Source organism: Cherax quadricarinatus, chromosome 67 (genome assembly GCF_038502225.1).
Source record: "Cherax quadricarinatus isolate ZL_2023a chromosome 67, ASM3850222v1, whole genome shotgun sequence".
Classification (NCBI taxonomy): Eukaryota; Metazoa; Arthropoda; class Malacostraca; order Decapoda; family Parastacidae; genus Cherax; species Cherax quadricarinatus.
Window position 1 is genome coordinate 17,976,723 of NC_091358.1, and position 19,933 is coordinate 17,996,655.

The 19,933-nt window shown below is 44.2% G+C and overlaps 1 protein-coding gene and 1 long non-coding RNA gene across 3 annotated transcripts in view; one reads left to right on the top strand and one right to left on the bottom strand.

Annotated features, from left to right (window-relative positions):
* The window catches only part of LOC128699670 (uncharacterized), a 282,611-nt gene that overhangs the window by 92,263 nt on the left and 170,415 nt on the right, over window positions 1-19,933 (top strand). The gene's annotated exons all lie outside the window — the stretch shown is intronic.
* LOC138854706 (uncharacterized) lies at window positions 13,582-18,132 on the bottom strand (the record flags this gene model as incomplete). The annotated part of the gene is given in 4 exon segments (XM_070099465.1): window positions 13,582-14,432; window positions 14,762-14,905; window positions 16,933-17,751; window positions 17,754-18,132. Coding segments are annotated over 4 exon segments (2,193 nt in total), but the record flags the coding sequence as incomplete, so codon positions are not given.

Genomic DNA, 19,933 nt, shown 5'->3' on the forward strand with positions numbered 1-19,933 from the left:
CTATAACCCTACTCGTGACTGCTTCTGAGTTAATCCTCCTACATTCCTGCAATTGCTTCATATACCATATCCCACACACCTTAATTCTATCACAAACCGTCCATCCCATCTCCTCCCCCAATCTCCCCCCAACCCATGTTCCTACTTCTAATAACCTAGACTTTGCTAAATTAACTACCATTCCTGAAACATACCCAAAGCTCCTAATGACCTCTCCCACCCTACGTAAAGCCTCCCCACTCGTAACTAACACAGTTGTATCATCCACATAACCTACTATGCCCCCCATACTTCCCCCCCCCCCACCTCCCTCAATTCCTCGTCCACAGCCTCAAAGAAAGGATGTTGCACGCATGCAAAAAGCAACTGTGACAGCGGGCAACCCTGCCTTAATCCCTGTTCCATCATCACCGCCCCCCCCAGCTTACCATTAACTTGCACCCTCATTACAGCCCCCTCATACAGCGTGCGCACCCACCTCACTACCCCCCCTCCAAAACCCAATTTCTCCAAACATCCCCACAAAAAGTCCCTCTTCACACAGTCATATGCCTGAGCCCAATCCAAGCCAAGGACGCCCCCTCCCTGACAGTTCTCTATAAAATCCCTTATCGCACTATGCCCATTCTTCATAGTCCTTCCCGGAATCCCATACTGTCCCTCATGTACTCTACTCCCAATTACCTTCTTTAACCTGTTCCCCAATACCTTCGCAAAAATTTTGTAATCCGTACACATTAACGACAACGGACGATAATCTCCCAAACCCTTCTCCTCTCCTCCCTTCTTTGGCACCAAGACAACGACCCCAGTTCTCTGTGTTTGCGCCATTCTGCCCCATTTCAACATATAATTCAGAACCTCCACTAGGCACTCCCTCAGAACCTCCCAATGCGCTTTGTAAAAATCATTAGGTAACCCATCTATTCCCGGTGCCTTCCCCTGACTCAACCCATTCACCACTTCCCCCACCTCCTCCCCCGTAATGCCTCCCTCCAACTCCCTATCCCTCTGCCCCATACCCTGCGGTACCCTAATCCCACTAAATGTTTCTATCCCACCTACCCCTCCCCTTCTCTTCCATTTCTCCGTAAACCAATCATCAGCATACCTACTGATAGAATCTGTGTCAGTGAGACCCTGTCCCCTCACATAACCCTCCCCACCCTCCACAACAATATGCGCCACGGTAGTCCTCAACTGTCTGTCCTTGAATTTTCTGAGAACATACCCGGTTGGCTTATCACCCTTTAGTACGTCCTCCAATCCTGCCCTGACCCTGAGTGCATCAAAACGTTCATTATGCATCTCTACTAAACGACTCCTAAGTTCCCCCATAACTCCTTCCCCTCCCTCCCTACTCCCCCCCGCATAACAATCATTCAACTGACCCTCTAAATAATTCTGCAATCCAAACCTCCAGCGTGCCCTTTCCCTGCCCCTCTTCCTAAAAAATTCTACAATTTTCACCTTTGCCTGCAACTCCCACCAATCTAACAAATCCACCTCCTCATCCCTAGCCTCCCAAAAGCCTTTCCACCATGACTGAAAAGACCGACCTTGATCCTCCTCCTGTAAAAGCCTCACATTTAATTTCCAATAGCCCTGATATATTCTCGGAATACCATCCACCCTAAGATCAGCCAACACTGCTCTGTGGTCTGAAAAACCCACGTCTACTGTTCTAACTCTCTCCACTCCTATCCCCTGCCTCACATAAATCCTATCCAACCTTGCCTCATAACTCCCCTGTACATAGGTATACTCAACCTGATACCCCCCCCTGCCAACCACATCTACCACCCCGACATCACCCAATGCATCCCTTAAAACACCCAACACACACCCCGCCCCCCTAGGAACTACGTCTACATGCCTAATCACACAATTCCAATCACCTCCAATTATCGCTATGGCAGGTAAACCCCTGAGATGATATAACAAAACGTCACGAACAAAATCTGATTTTATCCTTACGTTACCAATCGCAGGCATATAAACTCCCACAAAACATACCCTACTCTCCCCCCACCACCCATCCACCCGAACAACCCTCCCCCCACCCCCCTCCTCCCACCCCATGACTCGCAAGGGACTGGTCTCCTTTACTAAAACAGCCACTCCGCCCTTTAAAAGCGTTGCCATGCTCACAAACAACTTATATCCTCTCAATCTCAACTCACTACCTGACTTATAGTTATGCTCCTGTAGGAAACCAACATCAACGTCGTACCTTTTAAGGAACCACTCCAACCACACCCTTTTAACCTCAGTTTTTAAGCCATTAGCATTTATCGTTACACACCTGAATGGTCAAGGAGAGGCGGCTTACCCCTATGCCGCTGTGGCTTGCTCACACTTCCCTTCAAGCTGCTTACACTTTCCTTATTACTCTTTTTAATAGAACTTCCTACCCCCCCTTGTCTCTCCCCCGATTTTCCCTGTACTCCCCCCCCTGTAGGGGAATTGCGGACCACCTCCGCCCAAACCTTCTTACCTGGTCTTTGCCCAGGTGTTAAAACATCATCTAATTCAGTCAGCCCCGCTGGTCTCTTCCTAGAGCTGCCTCCCAAAGCCACCTCTTCCTCAGGTACATCCTCCCTGTGTACCTCTGCCACTACAAGTGTATCCTTTCCAGTGTTCCCTACTACTTCCGACTTCTCACTCAGGCCTTGCAATTGCTGCTTTTCACTGATCCGTTCATCCATGTCCTCTCCTACCAAGGCCTCCCCCAAGAATTCCTGGAGCACTGACTCCAAGGACACCTCCTGTGTCGTCTCCACCACTTCCTCCACCACCTCAGATGTTGGAGAAGGAACTTCCTCCTCCACCGGGAGTGTGACACACGTCCCCATCTGTTCACCCTCCTTCTCCACCTCCTCACTCCATAGAGTAGTCCCATTCTTCGCCGCCGCCACCACACTCGCCTGCTGGATGTCCTCCACCGGGACTGACACCCCCGGGGCAACTCTACGTGCACATTGTGCCGCTATATGGTCAAAAGAGCCACAAAGACGACACGTTCTCCTTTGCCCCACATACGACACATATACCTGATTTCTGGTGCCTGGCAACATTACATACGAAGGTATAGGCGTCTTTAAAGTCATCTTGATATTGTATGACCCTTCCGGGAGGCCCACATATGGTCCATCCCGCCAAACCCCACCTCTGGCTTCATGAATGACACCATACTTGCGAAAAACTTCCTGTATACCAAACTGCGTTGCCTCGAAGGGTACATTCCTCACTCGTACCCACGTGTAGAATGTAGATACGTCATGCAAGCACACATCCATCGTCGAGTTGAGACACATTCGCCGTTCCTGGTACTCCTCCACCACACTGCTGTAGTAGCTATTCCTCAGGAACTTTACAAATACTCGTTTCATCCCATTAAGGGCCACACCATACAGTTCCTCATTAGGGATACCATATAAATCCCTAATAATTGCAGGTAGAACGACGTTCATAGTAGCAGGGCTCAGAGAACCCCTCAACAGCTCAATGCAAACTGTATTAATCCTCCTGCCGGTGTACTCCGCCATGTCTGAACAGTGAAAACTGCGCAGAAACCAGTTGTAGTGGGAGCTACTGCACAGTGCGTCCGCACGGCCCAACAGCGATGCGAACAATGTTAGGGCCGCTCCTCTGTTTATGTCCCATACTAGGGTGGGGAGAACATAGACTTATCACTATCAAATTATCACTAGGCCCCGATACATAATGAGCAGCCCGGTAATTCTTAATAGCTTTAGGTCGTGTACAATGGACTATACTACTCTCCATGGCTTGAATTATACAGGGCATTCCTATCATGTTTTAAGAGAGGGGATTCAATTAGGCTTTTCTTTCCAAGGCGGAACTGTTGGGTACTATGACTTGAGCTACTGCTCAACCCAGTTAAAGCCCCTCGAGGGAGGTTCCTTGGCGCTGGTGAGGGGTTCTTGATCTAGGGAATTGGATCTGTGCTCCAGTTCCCTGAATTGAGTCTAAATACCTTCCATCCCCCCCACATGCGCTGTATAATCCTTCGGGCTTAGCGCTTCCCCATGATTATAATAATAACCCAGTTAAAGATTTCTTTCGACTCTTGAATCGCCCTCATCGAGTACTGATGTTGGGCTAATCTAGATTCCAGTGGTTTACATGTTTTTCTAGCTTATGAGAGAAGGCATAGAGTGTGTGGGACATTGTAAACACTACCAGTTCCGTTGAGTGGTACATTCATAATTAACTTTTGTTTTACTGTATCGTTGTTCATGTAGAAATAGTCTGTGTTATCTTATTCCGTCCAGTGTTTCCCCTACTTCCCATTTCGATTTATCAAAATATAAAAATAACTTTTTAACGGTCAGACTTTGATTCTCACGTGAGCAGATAAATCTACTGTATGTCGTTCGTTTTTTTTTAGGTAAGGCTTAGCATTCAGATAATTATCTGAATAATAATTATTATAATAATTATATATAATTATATTACTGTAATTATAATTATTATAACTATTAAAATATGAACCATTTACTGGGTGACAATGAAGCGTACGCCCGTACGAGCCGCTCACTAAGAACCCTCTCGACCAGGTTAATTGTCACTTCAATAAACGTCTAAAAAAATTAATTAATGAAAATTATTTGTCAGCCTGGTCTGCAACGCTTCCGAATATTTATGAATTGATCAAGACACAAACTATGAACCCTGGTTAGCCCTGTTATAATTAAACTGGCTTGGCCGAATATAATCTATCTATATGGTTAGATAACTAAACTTCCTTGGTGGGAAGGATGTCGGATGCACATGTTAAAAATAACGTGGACCTTACAGAATTTAAATGTTTCAATAAACTTTAGAGAGTTTTGACGCCACAGATGTGTTCACCAGAGTCCCGGTCCCTGATTTGCTAAAATTTCTTGAAGAGGAACTAAACAACTTCCCTATGACCTACCCCATGAGCATAATTATTGAACTTATTTAATTGTGTGTTATGAACTGGAAGTTTGTATTTGAAGATAATTATTAGGCTTACAACGAAGGCATGGTCTAAGGAAATCCCATCAGTCCCTTACTCAGCAATCTGTGAATTCTGTGAGACAAAACTCCTTACATATCCCAAGTAGAGTTTATGGGTTTAGATATATAGACAATGTTCATGTCTGTGGCTTAGAGATTCCAATATTTATGAGTTCCTACCTGGACTCACTTGTTTAGTACCCTCATTTAAGTTCACAACTAGGCCCAACGTAGATAACAAACGGCCTTAGATGTTACAATCTATCATGATGACAAGTGTGTTGTCATACATTCACTATCTAGGGTTAAAAGGAGTGTTTTCCTTACAAGTTCTTGAGAGTTTTCAGTTTTTGTAGCCCCAGAGTACTTGGAGGATATAATTAGTAAGAGGTTTAAAATAGCAAAAAAAAAAAAAAAAAAAAAAAAAAAAAAAAAAAAAAGTGTCTGCGATTTTGTTGAGAATTCGTTATTGTCAGCTAAGAAGATTTTCTAAAGAACTGAACCTTGGGAAATACCTTCCAGGAAAAATGTGGTGGTTTTGCCTTTCAATAAGAACCCAACCAGCTTGTGTGATGCACCAAAAAAGTTTAATATAAATATTGTCTTCATGAACATTGGGACAGTGCAACAAGAGATGATTAAGAATGCAATGTCCAACAGACTTAACGGTGTTTACAAAGTCCCTTGCACTCTGTGCTCTCTCTCATACGTTGGACAGACAGTTAAACTAGTGGAAATCAGATTAGCCTAACACCAGTGCTCGATTAGAGCAGCTTAGGAGTCCATTATAATCTTCATGAAACGGGTCTTCGTGATGACTCATTTGCGTTAGACCCAAGTTCTTATCACTTGTCATGCACGTTTTGCTCGACATAAAGTGTATCCCGCCTGTCTGTATCGTCATTCACAGAGAATTCTGAAAAGTTTATCACATGCCTTAAGCAGTTGTATGTTGAGAAGTGTGCCCTGTGTGGGGGATTTTCACAAAAACACAATCTCGAAATTAATATTCCACCTACATTCGTGGGAGAACTCATGACATAAACAAATTGTAACTTACTGAAGTTGACGTATCATGGAGGCTTGTGGGACTTGAGGGACACTGGGGCTGCAATGTCCCTCCTTTAATGTCCACCGTCTCAACTCCCCAACTAGCTCCGAGACCCTGGATTAAGAACATATGGTTCTTGTATATTTATTGTGAATATTTACACCAGTAAAACTGACTATTAAGTTGACTGTATGATTGTGAATTTAAATGGACATGACTTATTTAAGTATTTTGCTATGACTAGTGGATTATAATTATTAATCAAATTATTTCATAGATAAAAACTAAGAAACCAATTTGTTACACTGGTGGTACATCCTAACGCTCCTCCAGCAAAGATTACAAGAAAATTAGCTAATATCATGCAACTTTATTTGTTGTGGTTTGTAATACACACTGTGAGGCGAACCTAAATTATTGGAGATACACACCATAATAGACATGTCGCCAATTCTATACTTTATCACGTTTAATTAATACCATTATTATTTCTGCAATTTCCTTATGTATGTGGAGCCTCCCAGATACATTTCCTCTTCACTTATCTTTCAGTACAAAATTCGCCGATATTTCTATCGGTCACTATTAATTAGAGAAACATTCGTGAACTCGCCGGTCCTCGCTGGTCCTCGCCGGTTTTCGCCGGTCCTCGCTGGTCCTCGCCGGTCCTCGCCGGTCCTCGCTGGTCCTCGCCGGTCCTCGCTGGTCCTCGCCGGTCCTCGCCGTTCCTCGCCGGTCCTCGCTGGTCCTCGCCGGTCCTCGCCGGTCCGACCTCACCTTGTTTGTCCATCTTTTTTTTTTCCTTCGTCCTGTTTTTGTACACAAATGTTTATTCAAATTTAGTTATAGTTATGGGTGTGATACATTTTCCTCATAAGAATATTAATTCCTACAATATTACAATAATTCCACTTGTCTTAAATAACTTGTTACATTATATAAATATATTGAATATGTTAATTCCCTGCGACTTATAACCTTTTGAAAGTCACATTATTATTACACACCTGAATTATTATATAAATATTATTATCCCTACCAATTATTACATTTTAATTATAGAAAAATTATCGTAATTTTCCCCACCCCTGTTACTTCTTATTTTCTTTGGTTCGGTTTACAGGGATTCTGTGAGTGATATTAGCACCCCCCGGCTTAGACCAATGGCCCACCCAGTCAGGTTACCTCCACTTAAGGAAGGAGCACGGCATCTGACCCAGTAGCACCAGCTAGTCAGGTCCAACTCACACCCACTCATGTATTTATCGAGTTATCTAACCTATTTTTAAAACTATACAACGTCTTAGCTTCTATGTCAGTACTCGGGAGTTTGTTCCACTCATCCACAACTCTATTATCAAACGAGCGAACGAACGAAAGTTCAGGTAAGATCCCAAATGGGATGAGCGGGGAAGACGGGACAGACGAAGAACAGTGCTGGAGAGGAGTGTTCTTAGTCGTAGAAATAGAGCCAGGGCTTAACCCAGCAGCGAGGCGATCGTGGGACAGATATTGAGAAGAGAAATTCAGGCTCTTCTGTTGGGACTCCGGTGGGGTGAGCGGGAAGGAAGGGACATGCGACGTTTAGAGCTAGAGAGGAGTGTAGAACTGAGCCATGTCTTAACCCAAAGGGTAAGGCGAACGTGGATCAGAGAATGGTACCTGTCATAGAAGGTACCTCTCGGAGAATCCAAGGTTATTTGTAAATAGGGTTAGGAGCAGGATCATGCAAGGAGTAGAAAAGGTTGTGTTGGTTTGTGGGTCTGCGAATGTCTTCGTCAAGGAGAGAGGTCCAGTAGTCATGTCGTGTCACGAGTTTGTCAATCTGTCTGTCACTGAGCGTCTTCCAGTACAGATTCAGCGCAGGGATGTCTAACTGGGCATGTAGAGACTCGCATGTGGCGAAGTCCTCCCATCTGACATCAAGCACCCAGCGCAGCGCCTTGTTCTGGACACGCTGCAGTTTAAGTAAGTTTGTTTTTGCTGCAAGAGAGAGGGCTAGAGGAGAGTAAGTTATCAGAGGACGTATAAGGGATTTGTAGAGGTGTAGTTTGGTGCGTTGAGAGGCATGTTTCAGCTTGTAGAGGCCCGCAAGGGCCTTACTAGCTATTGCATGCCTTGAGTGAATGTGTCCGTGTAAGCGTAGAAGGTAGTCAAGATTAACGCCAAGGACAGTGACAGATTGTGTCATGGGGATGTAAGTGCGGGTGTCAGCTGTTCTGAGCTCGACAGGTAATGGAGGATCACGTTTTCTGTAGTTAAAATATGTAATGCTGGATTTAGCTGCATTGGTTTTGATCCTCCATTTTTGTTCCCAGATGGCTATCCTGTCGACCTCATTTTGTGTTTTGTGTGTGAGTGTATCTATATTGGCATGAGTGATAAGTTGTGTAATGTCGTCTGCATAGGCTAGTGTGATGGAGTTTTGGTATACAGGTGTTGGAATGTCGTTAGTGTATAAAATGTAGAGGGTAGGGGAGAGGACAGATCCCTGGGGTACTCCAGCATTTAGTGTGAAGTAGTCAGAGTAACAGCCTTGGAATTTGATTCTCATGGTACGGCCGTCTAGGAAGTTGCAGAGGAGTTTACGAGTAGTGAGAGGCAGGTTAAAGTTAGTGCAGAGTTTGTACTTGAGCCCTTGGTGCCAGACAGTGTCAAAAGCTTTTTCAACGTCTTTTGCAACCAGGGCTGTCCTGTTTCTTTGTTCTGTGTTTATGTGGATGTAGTTGAGAATGATGTTAATGGCATCTTGTGTGGATCTGTGTGTTCTGAAGCCAAACTGACCATCAGAAAGTAGAGAGTTGTGTTCCAGGTATCTGCGAAGGCGATGGTTGATGAGTTTTTCAAAGAGTTTACCTAAAGTTTCGAGGAGGCTGATAGGGCGATAATTTCTAGGATCAGAGTGGTCTTTTTTGGGTTTAGGAAGGAGGATAGCAGTAGCAGCTTTGAAGAGGGAAGGGAAGTATCCAGAGGCAAGGGAGGCATTGAGGAGGTTTGTGTAGGCAGTAATGATAGAGTCAGGAAGGTGTTTTAGGATAATATGGTTTAGGCCAGAGGCGCCAGGAGCCTTGGGAGGAAGGTGTCTGAGGAGAGTTTTAATGTCTGTGTTGGTGAAAGGAGTGTCGAGTTCTTGGGAGGAGGTAAGAGAGTCTAGATGAATGTGGCTATCTGGTGTTGTATCTTGTGTGTGTGCAGTGTTCCAATGTTCTATGTTCTGAATGTGTTGAATAACGTTAGGGTGAGGTCGGTGAGGGTGGAAGATGTTCTCCCAGATGTGTTTGAAGATGTTGGTAGCAGCCTGCGGGTCTGAGATGTGTGTGTTGTTGTGGGTGATGTGTTTGAATTTGTTGGTGGGAGTAGTGCCTCTTATTTTTTTGATAAAGTTCCAGAAGGCTTTAGTGTTTTTAATACGCTGTTTGTCAGCTTGTTGTATGAGTTGTGACCAGTGATTGTTGTGGTCTTGGTCTAGACTGTGTAGAATGTTGTTTCTAAGGTAAGTGAGATCTAATCGAACTTGATTAAATCTGTGTGTGTTGTAGAGGAAGCGGTTGTGGTAGCAGATAATTAGTCTTCTTGTTCTGAGTGACGGTTTGAAGGAATAACGAGTGGTGTGAGTTTTCTTTGGTATTGCGTTGTTGGCTGCTTGTGTAATGGTGTCCTGGATGAGATCAAGTTGAGTATCGATGTCAGAGATAGGTTTGTTGTTATAGTCATAGGTGAGGTTAATATTGTCTATGTGTTGTTTGAAAGCATCCCAGTCAGCGTTCTTGTAGGAGAAGGAAGGTGTGGTTGGAATGAGGATAGGGTTGGAGGAGATGTGCAAGATGACTGGGATGTGATCAGAGCCTGTAATAGGGCCAGGTGAGATGTAGTGTTGAAATAGAGAACTGGCTCGGTTTGCCAGAATGATGTCTGGTTTGCCTTGGCCCGTGTGATTGAAGAAGGTATTGAAGTCTGGGCCGAGATGAATTAGGTGTTTATGGTTAGTGAAGTTGAGTAATTGGTGACCAAGTTGGTTGTTACTGGTGTGATGAAAGGCGGTGTGTTTGGCATTCATGTCAGCTAGTAGGTATGTTGGTGTGTTGGTGTAGTTGAAGACTAAGGAAAGGTCGTGTATGTTGAGAATAGTGTTTGGGCGAGCATAGGTGGTGAAAAAGATAAAGGGGCCAAGGTGGGTGTGTATTCTGACTGCAAGACAGTGTTGGTGAATAAAAGGGATTGGGAGAGATTCGTGTTTTATGTTGGATTTGACAAGGATGGCAACCCCATCGTGGGGATCATAGGGGGACTGTAGTGCAGTATAACCATAATGGCGGATACGTTGAGGGGCTTTGAGGCAGGTACTGTTTAGCAAAACAATATCTGGTCTCTCTGCTTCAAGGAGCTCGGCCAGTAGGTGTCTAATAGTAAAGTAAGAACGTACGTTGAACTGAATCACTTTAAACATGATTTAATGGTTTCGTCATAGCAAAGTTAATGTCGGAGGAGTTTGGATTAAAACCCGTGATAGTGGTGCCATCAGTGGATGCGAGTTTGTAGGTGTTACGGACCCGTTTCCTGGAGGGGGAGGAAGAGATGGATCTGTTTTTATGTTCTTTTGTATGTCTGTCAGAAGTTGGGGCAGGTTTGGGTTTGAGTGGATTTTGTCTGGAGGAGGTGGAGTTGGACCTGGATGAAGTTTTGGTTGTGGTGGAGGAGTGGGCGAAGGTAGATGCAGAGGAAGTGGAAGCTTTGGTAGGGGATGAGGAAGTGGAAGCTATGGTACTGGGTAAGGAAGCGGAAGCTTTGGTTGGGGATGAGGAAGTGGGTAAGGAGGTCGGGGGAGGGGTGGTCGTAGCAGCAGCAGTAGGGGTGTTGGTGGGAGGGGTGGAAGTAGTGAAGAGGGGTAGAGGGGGAGGAGAGCTGGTGGGTGTAGGAAGTGGGGGGGTGGGAGAGAGGGAGGAGGTAGAGGTTGTAGGGGGCTTAGAAGAGAAGCAGGAAGGAGGGATAATTAAAGAGGGAAGATTGTTAGCGGACAAGATTAGGTTAAGGACATGTGAGTAGTCTGATTGGTAGGCTTGAGAGATTACCATCGCAGAGTGGGCAGCAGTGGCGAGTTGGCAGTTAGTTTTGTAGTCTAGTGTGGGTGTAGGTGTAGAAGGAGAGGTGATTGTAGTCTGTGTGTTGGTGTTTGAAGTGTGTAGAGTAGGAGGGGTAGACCAAGTGCGTGGGGTAACCCAGGCATTGGGGGTAGGGGTGGAAGGTATTGTAGGAGGGGGAGGTGCAGGGAAGGGGTTGGGGAGGGAGGGAGGTTGGCTTTCTCTGAGGGTGGAGAGAATGTCTTTTCTAGTAGGGCAGGAATTTGCAACTGCAGTGTGTGACCCACCGCAGTTAGAACATTTTAGGGGGAGGTTGCAAGTGTTCCAGAAGTGGCCAGTTGCTGAACATCTGGAGCAGGTTTGTGTGGAAGTGCATGAGATTTTGTCGTGGCCGAATTTGTAGCATTTCAGACATTGTGTGATGGGGTGAAAGTTTGGAGTAAAGAGGGAGTTTGGAGGAATGCGGATGGTCTTGGCAAGGATTCCTTGATTGAAGAGTGTAGAGGCGTCAGAAGGAGTTGAACAGCGTATTTTGAGGATGGTAGAGTTTTCAGGTCTATAAATATCGTCAACAGAGACTTTGTTCTTAGTACTAATGTCTTTGATTAAGTCTTCTTTGTCTGTGTCATAGGCAGTCAGGAGAGAATAGTCTACGTGTTTTGCGATCACTGTGCATTTGGCGCGGTGCTCAGGAGTCCAAATAATAGTGAAGCCTGCATTGAGAAGTTTTTGTCTGGTCTCGGTTGAGGTGTACGTTTCGTAAGAATGTCTGTCAAGAAGTAGTTTGAATCCAGAGTTGGTTTTAAAGACTTTATACTGAGGAGCGCCAGTGATCTGGTACAGTAAATTTCCAGGACAGATAGTGGCATGATCAGATTTAGAGTATTTGAGGTTAAGCGAGAAAGAATTGGGCTTGGAAGAGGTGGGGGCAGGGTAGGCCTTAGAAGCAGGAGTAGACAGAGTAGAGGCAGGTGTTGGCAGTAGAGGAGTGGTAAGGGGAAAGGAGGTGGAAGGCATTGCAGGCATCGTAAATTAGATGTGGGGGCCAATCCTGTGAGAAAAATTGGCTAGGCAAGTACGTGTGAAGTAGACACACGTACTTGCCTGGTTATAACTTTAAAGTTTCTTGTGGAGTCCGTCTCTGGAGGCACAGGACACTGAGGAGGTGAGCTGTAGCTTGATGGAGCACTGTATGCCCTGAACTGGCTGTAAGGCGTGCAGACCACACGTACAGGCTGAGGCGTGGAGACTTCAGACAGCAACAGGAGTGCAGAGGGAAGCTTCCTGCCCTTGGGTAGGCAGCCACCGACGCACCAATCCTGATGGTGAAGACGAAGGTCCAGTAACCACCACTCGGTGAAGAGAGCAACTCTGGCTGTGAGCGATGAGGAGAGCCAACACTAGCTGAATGGCGAGCAGACTTCACATACAGGCTGAGGCGTGGAGACTTCAGACAGCAACAGGAGTGCAGAGGGAGGCTTCCTGCCCTTGGGTAGGCAGCCACCGACGCACCAATCCTGATGGTGAAGACGAAGGTCCAGTAACCACCACTCGGTGAAGAGAACAACTCTGGCTGTGAGCGATGAGGAGAGCCAACACTAGCTGAATGGCGAGCAGACTTCACATACAGGCTGAGGCGTGGAGACTTCAGACAACGGCGAGGAGAGGCAACACTGGCTGTATAGCGTGTAGACTACACGTACAGTCTGGAGCGTGGAGGCTACAGATAGCAACAGGAGTGCAGAGGGAGGCTTCCTGCCCTTGGGTAGGCAACCACCGACGCACCAATCCTGAAGGTGAAGACGAAGGTTTAGTAACCACCACTCTGAGGATAGTCACACTCAACACGGGGTAATTAGAGAGGCGAGATCGTTCGTCGATGGAGCTGTGTGTCCAATGAATACCGACAAGATGAAATTAAGACACATGCGCAACACTCGGGCATCCCCATCACAGACGTTTGGCCATCCAGCCAGCCACTGGATGGCGAAACGTCCACAACCAAGACAACCAGACGCCGCACATGTGTCTTAACTTCATCAGTAGTTGTAGTAGTAGAAGAAGAAGAGGTAGTAGTAGTGGTAGTGGTAGAAGTGGGAAATAAGGAGGACGAGCCAGTCAAATGCAAAGGAAGGGGAGCACTGTAAGAGAGCTAGGTGCCCACAGAGGGAAAGCAAGCGCACAAAGGTGCGTGAAAGGGGAAGTGGTGAAATAAATGAAGAAGGAACAGAAACACGAGACAGAAGAGAGAAAGACAACCCAGAGGAGAAAAGGAAAGAGGAAAGGGGAAGAGGAAGAAGAAGAAAATGAAAAAGAAAAAATGAGGAGTCAGGTTAAGTCACGGGTGTTCTGAAGTTTGGAGCATTTTACAATGTAGTGGGAGAGGAAGGCATCTACAGAGACGAAGCCAGGGCTAAGATTCATACAAGGAAAGTTGTGTATTAGAGAGGATTCAACAAGACGGCGACTGTTCGAGTTGGAAGTAGGGAAGACAGTTTTAGCAGAAGACCAGTCAATAGGATGGCTATGATCTCTGACGTGACAGAAAAGAGCATTGTTAGTGTCGGCAAGCCTAACACTATTTTTGTGCTCCCTAAGTCTGTCAGAAAGAGATCGACCAGTTTCTCCGAAGTATTGAAGAGGACAGGAGGAGCAAGAAATAGAGTAGACACCAGGAACATCTGTAGAGGGAGGAGAGGTATGAACGAGATTAGTGCGAAGAGTGTTAGTCTGGCGGAAGGTAAGCTTGATGTCTAAGGGACGGAGAGAATTGTTGAGATTAGAAAGACCGGAAATGTAGGGAAGGCAGAGGATAGAAGAGTTCCCAGGAGTAGAGAGTTTGGGAGAGAAGAAATTGCGTTTAGCACGTGAGAGGGCAGAGTCTATGAAATGGGAAGGGTAGCCAAGACGGGAAAACGAATTATGAAGAGTGGAAATTTCTGCTGGAAGGAACTGAGGATCACAGATGCGGAGGGCACGGAGAAAGAGGGAGATAAGAACACTTTTCTTGACAGGGGAAGCATGATAGGAAAAGTAGTGAATGTACATGCCACTGTGCATAGGTTTTCGGTAAACGGAAAAGGAAAAACCTGTATCTGAGCGGTGGACATGGACATCAAGGAAAGGAAGCAAGGAATTAGATTCCCATTCAGCTTTAAACTTAATGGAAGGGGCAAGATTATTAAGAGCTTCAAGAAAAGGTTGGAAGAGACTGGAGTCATGAGGCCACAGAGCAAAGATGTCATCCACATAGCGGAGCCAGGTTGCACATCGAGGGTAGGAAGAAGAACAGTCTCGAAGTATTCCATGTAAAGATTAGCAAGTGTGAGCCTCAATAGTCAGACACTGTGCTTGTCTGTAGAGGAACTTCTGTGTTCCCTATCAATTCTCATGACATGCATGTATAAAAGAGGATTCGCAGATATTTTACTGAGGAAACTGAAGTGATGGGTTCCCCATTACATCGGACATTAAAATTATTTGGCCTTCTCAGTTTATGTTTGGTGCCAGAGTATAGCTTCCGTTTTCCCGAGGTGTAACGATAGTTTGCTGTCTACTAGCTATTTGCTGCAGGACTCCATTTCCAGTGTTATTACATTAGCTATATCTTGTGGGTCTTTACTTGACACTAACAGAGCACTGTCATCTGCATACAGTAGGAGTTTGCACTTGACACTGATGGGTATGTCGTTTACATAACAGGAATAATAGGGACCCAGAATACCACCTTTGGTAACTCCACATGCTGTCGGCAGGGGTTCTGATTCTGTTAATTATAATTTGTTTCCTGTTAATATAGGACTTAAACCAGTCTACGGAACCTATGCCGATTGCTTGAAGTTTCTTAGATAATATATTGTGGTTGACAGTATCGAAGGCCTTTTGCAAGTCTTAGGTTACCATTCCTATGAGGTTTCCTATCGACATTTCAGTTTTCATGTAATCCATCAGATTAATTAGGGAGGTGTCGGTTGAGTAAGAGCTCCTAAAGCCTGACTGGTAACTATGGAGAATGTTGTTGTCATTAAGATACCTAACTACTTGACAGTACACCGCCCTCTCTAAATTTTGGATATTACACTGAGTATACTAACAGGTCTATAGTTACTGACATCAGACCTACTATTTTTCTTGAAGATAGTAGTAACTCTGGCCTCCTTGAACCCCTCTGGTATGGTATTAGTGGTGATGGATAAATTTATTATGTGAGCAATAGGGGATGGCAATTCAGTGGCTCCATCTTTTAGGAACTTAGACGGGATGTTATTAGGGCCTGTGCGCTTAGTTGGGTTTAACCTGCTTAGTTCTTTTTGAATAAAGTCATGAGATACACTTACTAGTTGACAGCTGTTTGGGGTTACCCCTTTATTGGTATAGTATGTTTGAAACTTATCAGAGTCTGTGTTAAAGGTATTTGATGCAGCTGGTAGTTTACTTACTAGTGTTGATGCGACAGTTGTGTAGTAGGAATTAAAACAATTTGCCACTTCAGTTGTTTCGTGGTATACCTCGTTATCGATATTTAGTACTATGTTAGATCTATCTACTTGTTTATGGCTATATCCCAACTGTTGTAGTTGTTGTCAGAGCTTTCTGGGGTTATTCTTGTACTCTTCAGTTTTTGAGCAATAGTGCCTTGTCTTTGCTCCTTTTATAAGTCTCTGTACTCTGTTCCTCACCTTTGGAATTCATTTAGTGCTGCAGTATCCTGTCTGTTTGCTTTAAATCTTTTTAACAGCTGGTCTCTGAATTTCATATTATCTAATATCTCAGTAGTCATCCAGGGTTCAGTTCTTCGTTTAATCCTAACCTCTTTAACTGGTGCAATATTATCAAGGATGGTAGTGAACATTGTTTTGAATTTTTCCCAGGCATCGTTTACGTCCGTGCAACTTGTTATCTCTGTCCAGTCACAATTGTGTAGCATATTTACCAGTGTTTCTTTACTGTAGTTTCTAGTTGACCTCATTTTTATTTGGAAAAGTCTTCTAAGAACTGGTCCTGGGTAGGAGGGCGGTAACTAGTTCCTACTAAGATGGGTTTGGTCTTAGGAAGCAGCACTTCAAACCATAGAATCTCCAGTTTATTGTTATTTAAATCAGGTCTTGGGTTGTAAGCTAAGTCATTTCTAATGTAGGCACATACTCCACCACCCTTTCTGTTCCTATCTAAGCGTTTTATATTGTAACCATCTATTTTGACCTCGTCGTCAGTCACCGTATCATCCAACCAAGATTCAGAGATGGTTATAACTGCCGCCCTAATTTTGTTAGCTAGAATCCTAATCTCTGCCAATTTAGGAAGAAGTGATCTTGCATTGACATGAATAAAGTGAAGGCCTGTTTTCATAAAACAATCATAATCATCAATATATGGCAATGGGTCATTTGTATTAAAATTAGGTAAATCAATGTCATCACTGCTAAAGGGTAACTGTGCCAAAGTGCATTTGTTACACACAAAATGAATTCTGGCACCGTTGCTATAATTGTACATACATCCATCACGCACCCACCCCTTACACATTTTACATAAGGTGCCTTTTCTGTTTTTCATGCGTACTTTAGTACAGTGTATGCACCTGTTTGGTAGTGTTTGAGATAATAATGGCTGTATTGTCTCACATTGACCTATGTATGCATTACATATGTAGTTAAGGTTATCATTCCTACCTACTAGACCGTCATTATCGCCGTCATTTATCTGTCTGTTTTGCCTCTGCACAATAGTTTGAGGTCCTGGATTAATTTGGATATCACCGCTTAGGTATAGGGAGATGAAGAACCCCTACACGAGCCTTCTCTCTAAGGAAATCAAGGACATCATCAAGAGGGACATTGGTGAAGAGGGACTCAACGTCAAGACTAAGCATCTTGCAGGTTGGGAGAGAGCGAACCCGTTCAATGAAGTCTTGAGAGTGACGGAGGTGGGCAGGAGAAAAAGTACCAAGAAAGGGAGTGAGGGTTTTGGCCAGCCAAGAAGCAAGAGAATAAGAGACAGAACCTCTAGAGGATATGATAGGACGAAGAGGAATATCAGGTTTATGAGTTTTGGGAAGGCCATAGAAATAGGGAAGAGAGGGACAGATGACACGAAAGCGTTGAACAAGGTCAAAGTCATGAGGACAGAGGTCGGAGAGAGTCCTTAGTTTTTTGTTGAAAGTTCTCTTGATGCGATCAAGAGGGTTGGAAACGAGAGGAGTGTAGGTACGTGAGTCAGAGAGCAAGACATCAGCTTTACGGAGGTAATCCTCGCGATCAAGGATAACTACTGAATTACCTTTGTCAGAAGATAGTATGACAATGTTAGTGTTGGATTTAAGAGAAGAAAGGGCAAGTTGGTAACGGCGTGGAAGGTGGTGATTCTTAGAAAACAGACTAACAAGAGCAGGAAGGAGAGCGCCACGAAAAGTGGACAAGTCAGGAAGATTGCGGAAGCGAGATTGACAAAAGGAATCAAAAGAGCTAATCAGGGAAATACCAGCGCGAGGAGTAGGCGAAGTGGCAAAGGAAAGGCCAAAACCGAGAAGTTCAAGCTCATATTGAGAGAGTGAGACAGAAGACAGGTTAGTAACACAGTCAGTGAGGGAGAATTTAGACCAAGGGCTGAGATGAGACGTTGAAGTTTATTCTGTAGTATGGAAGAATGAATTTGTGTATTCAGGCGAGCAGTGTCAAAGGCAATGGTAGAGAGAAGGTTACAGAGATCCTGTGGTAGAGCCGCAAAGAGAGCACGTTGACGTTGACGGAAAGTAAAGAAGGCATCTTCAACCTGTGATTTAGTAGAAAGAATGAGCTGTTGAAGTAGGAGACGGGCATGATCAGGAAAGGGAGTGCCCAGTGGGTTGGTTTTCAGGAAGTGGGAGAAGGAAGGTGGCAGAACTTGTTCAGCAAGACAGTCACGTAGGAAGCGAAGCTGATTCTTACGACGCCGGGTAGCAATAAGAGCAGCCTCATAAGATCGAAACAGGGGTTTATGATAAATTAGACACATGTGCAACTCTTGGGTGTCTTTATTGAGGAAGCGTTTCGCCACACAGTGGCTTCATCAGTCCATACAAAGGAGAATCTGATGAAGCCACTGTGTGGCGAAACGTTTCCTCAATAAAGATACCCAAGAGTTGCACATGTGTCTAATTTATCAACATTATCATCCTGTTCTACATAATCTATTATTTCAGGAATATCGCTAGTATTTTCCTGAGTGAAAGCTGAGAGGAAGTAGGTATTGAGAATTTCACACATATCCTTATCACTGCCAGTGATCTTGTCCCTAATCTTACTTCTGTATACCTGAAAGAACCCTTTTGGGTTAGTCTTTGAATCCCTTGCGACCTTAGCCTCATAATCCCGTTTTGCTTTTCTTATTCTTTTCTTTATTTCTCTCTCTAATTGACTATATTGATTTCTAAACTGCCCATCCCCTCTTTTGATACGCCTATATTTGCCTATCTTTTGACCAATGGGATGTTTTAATCTATTGTTCATCCATTTAGGATCATTTTTGTTAGATCTAATTTCCCTACTCGGAATAAAAGTTGTCTGGGCAGCTAGAACTATGCTCTGAAAAACGTCATATTGGCAACCAAGATCACCTACCTGACCCATAGTCAGGACATCCCAATTTAGCCCACCCAGGTAATTTTTCAGTCCCATGAGATTTGATTGCAGTTATCTGGGTAATTCCATGATATATTGAAACTAAGTGATTAGTGATCACTTTCCCCAAGCTCATCATTAACCTCAAGATTATTAATTAGTGAATATTTTTTGGCAAGAACCAAGTCAAGCAGATTGTTTCACTGGGGTCTTTAAATCATGTCCCCCAGGATGCGACACACGCTAGTCGACTAACACCCAGGTACCTACTTGCTTGCTAGATGAACTGGACAGCAGGTGTAAGGAAACATGCCAAATGTTACCACCCTTTCCGGGGATCGAACCACGGACACTCAGTGAGTGAGACGAGAGTGTTGCCTACCAAGGCACGGGAAACGTTGTACAGGGTTATGGTTACACAAATTTATGATTGCATATATAGGTTGCCTAGGATAAGCCAAGAGAGAAATCAGGCTTTTTAGAAAATCTAGAACTACAGGCGAATGGTTACAATCACAATAGTAGGTAACACACACAGGCAACAGTTAGGCAACTTTATTCCGAAATGTTTCACCTACACAGTAGGCTTCTTCAGTCAAGTACAGAAAGTAGGCAGGAGCAGTTGAGATGTAAAGACGATGTTATCAGTCCATCACCCTTGAAGCCGAAGATTTGAGGTTGTCAGTCCTTCAGCCTGGAGAAGTTCTGTTCCATAGTCTGAAACAGTCTGTTTCAGACTATCGTGTCGGTATTGCATACCATTTTGATATTCACAATCACAATACTTAGGATGTTTAAACTTCCTCTCAATGAAGAAGGGTAGATAAGTATATGACAGGAATACTCAGGATATTTTCAAGAAATACCTGGGATATCTAGTGATAATGAATATTAAGGCTAGAAAGGAATATACAGGAACATTCAGCATATTGTGTGATCAAGTATATTCAGGATATTAAGGAATTTTCAGGGTATTTAGGAATAGGAAATATTCAGGATTTTTTTAGACAGTATTCAAGTTACTTTGTGATAAGTAATAGTCAGAAGAATTTCTGTAAAGTATTTTTTGATAACTTTTGAACATTTCTTGGCGTACAGTAGTATAAGGTGATATTAAAACACATGGGGTTCTTGTCTTAATACAAAGTTCTACACTAAACTAGAGCGTTTTGGTGAAATAGCAAACCTTGTTGCAG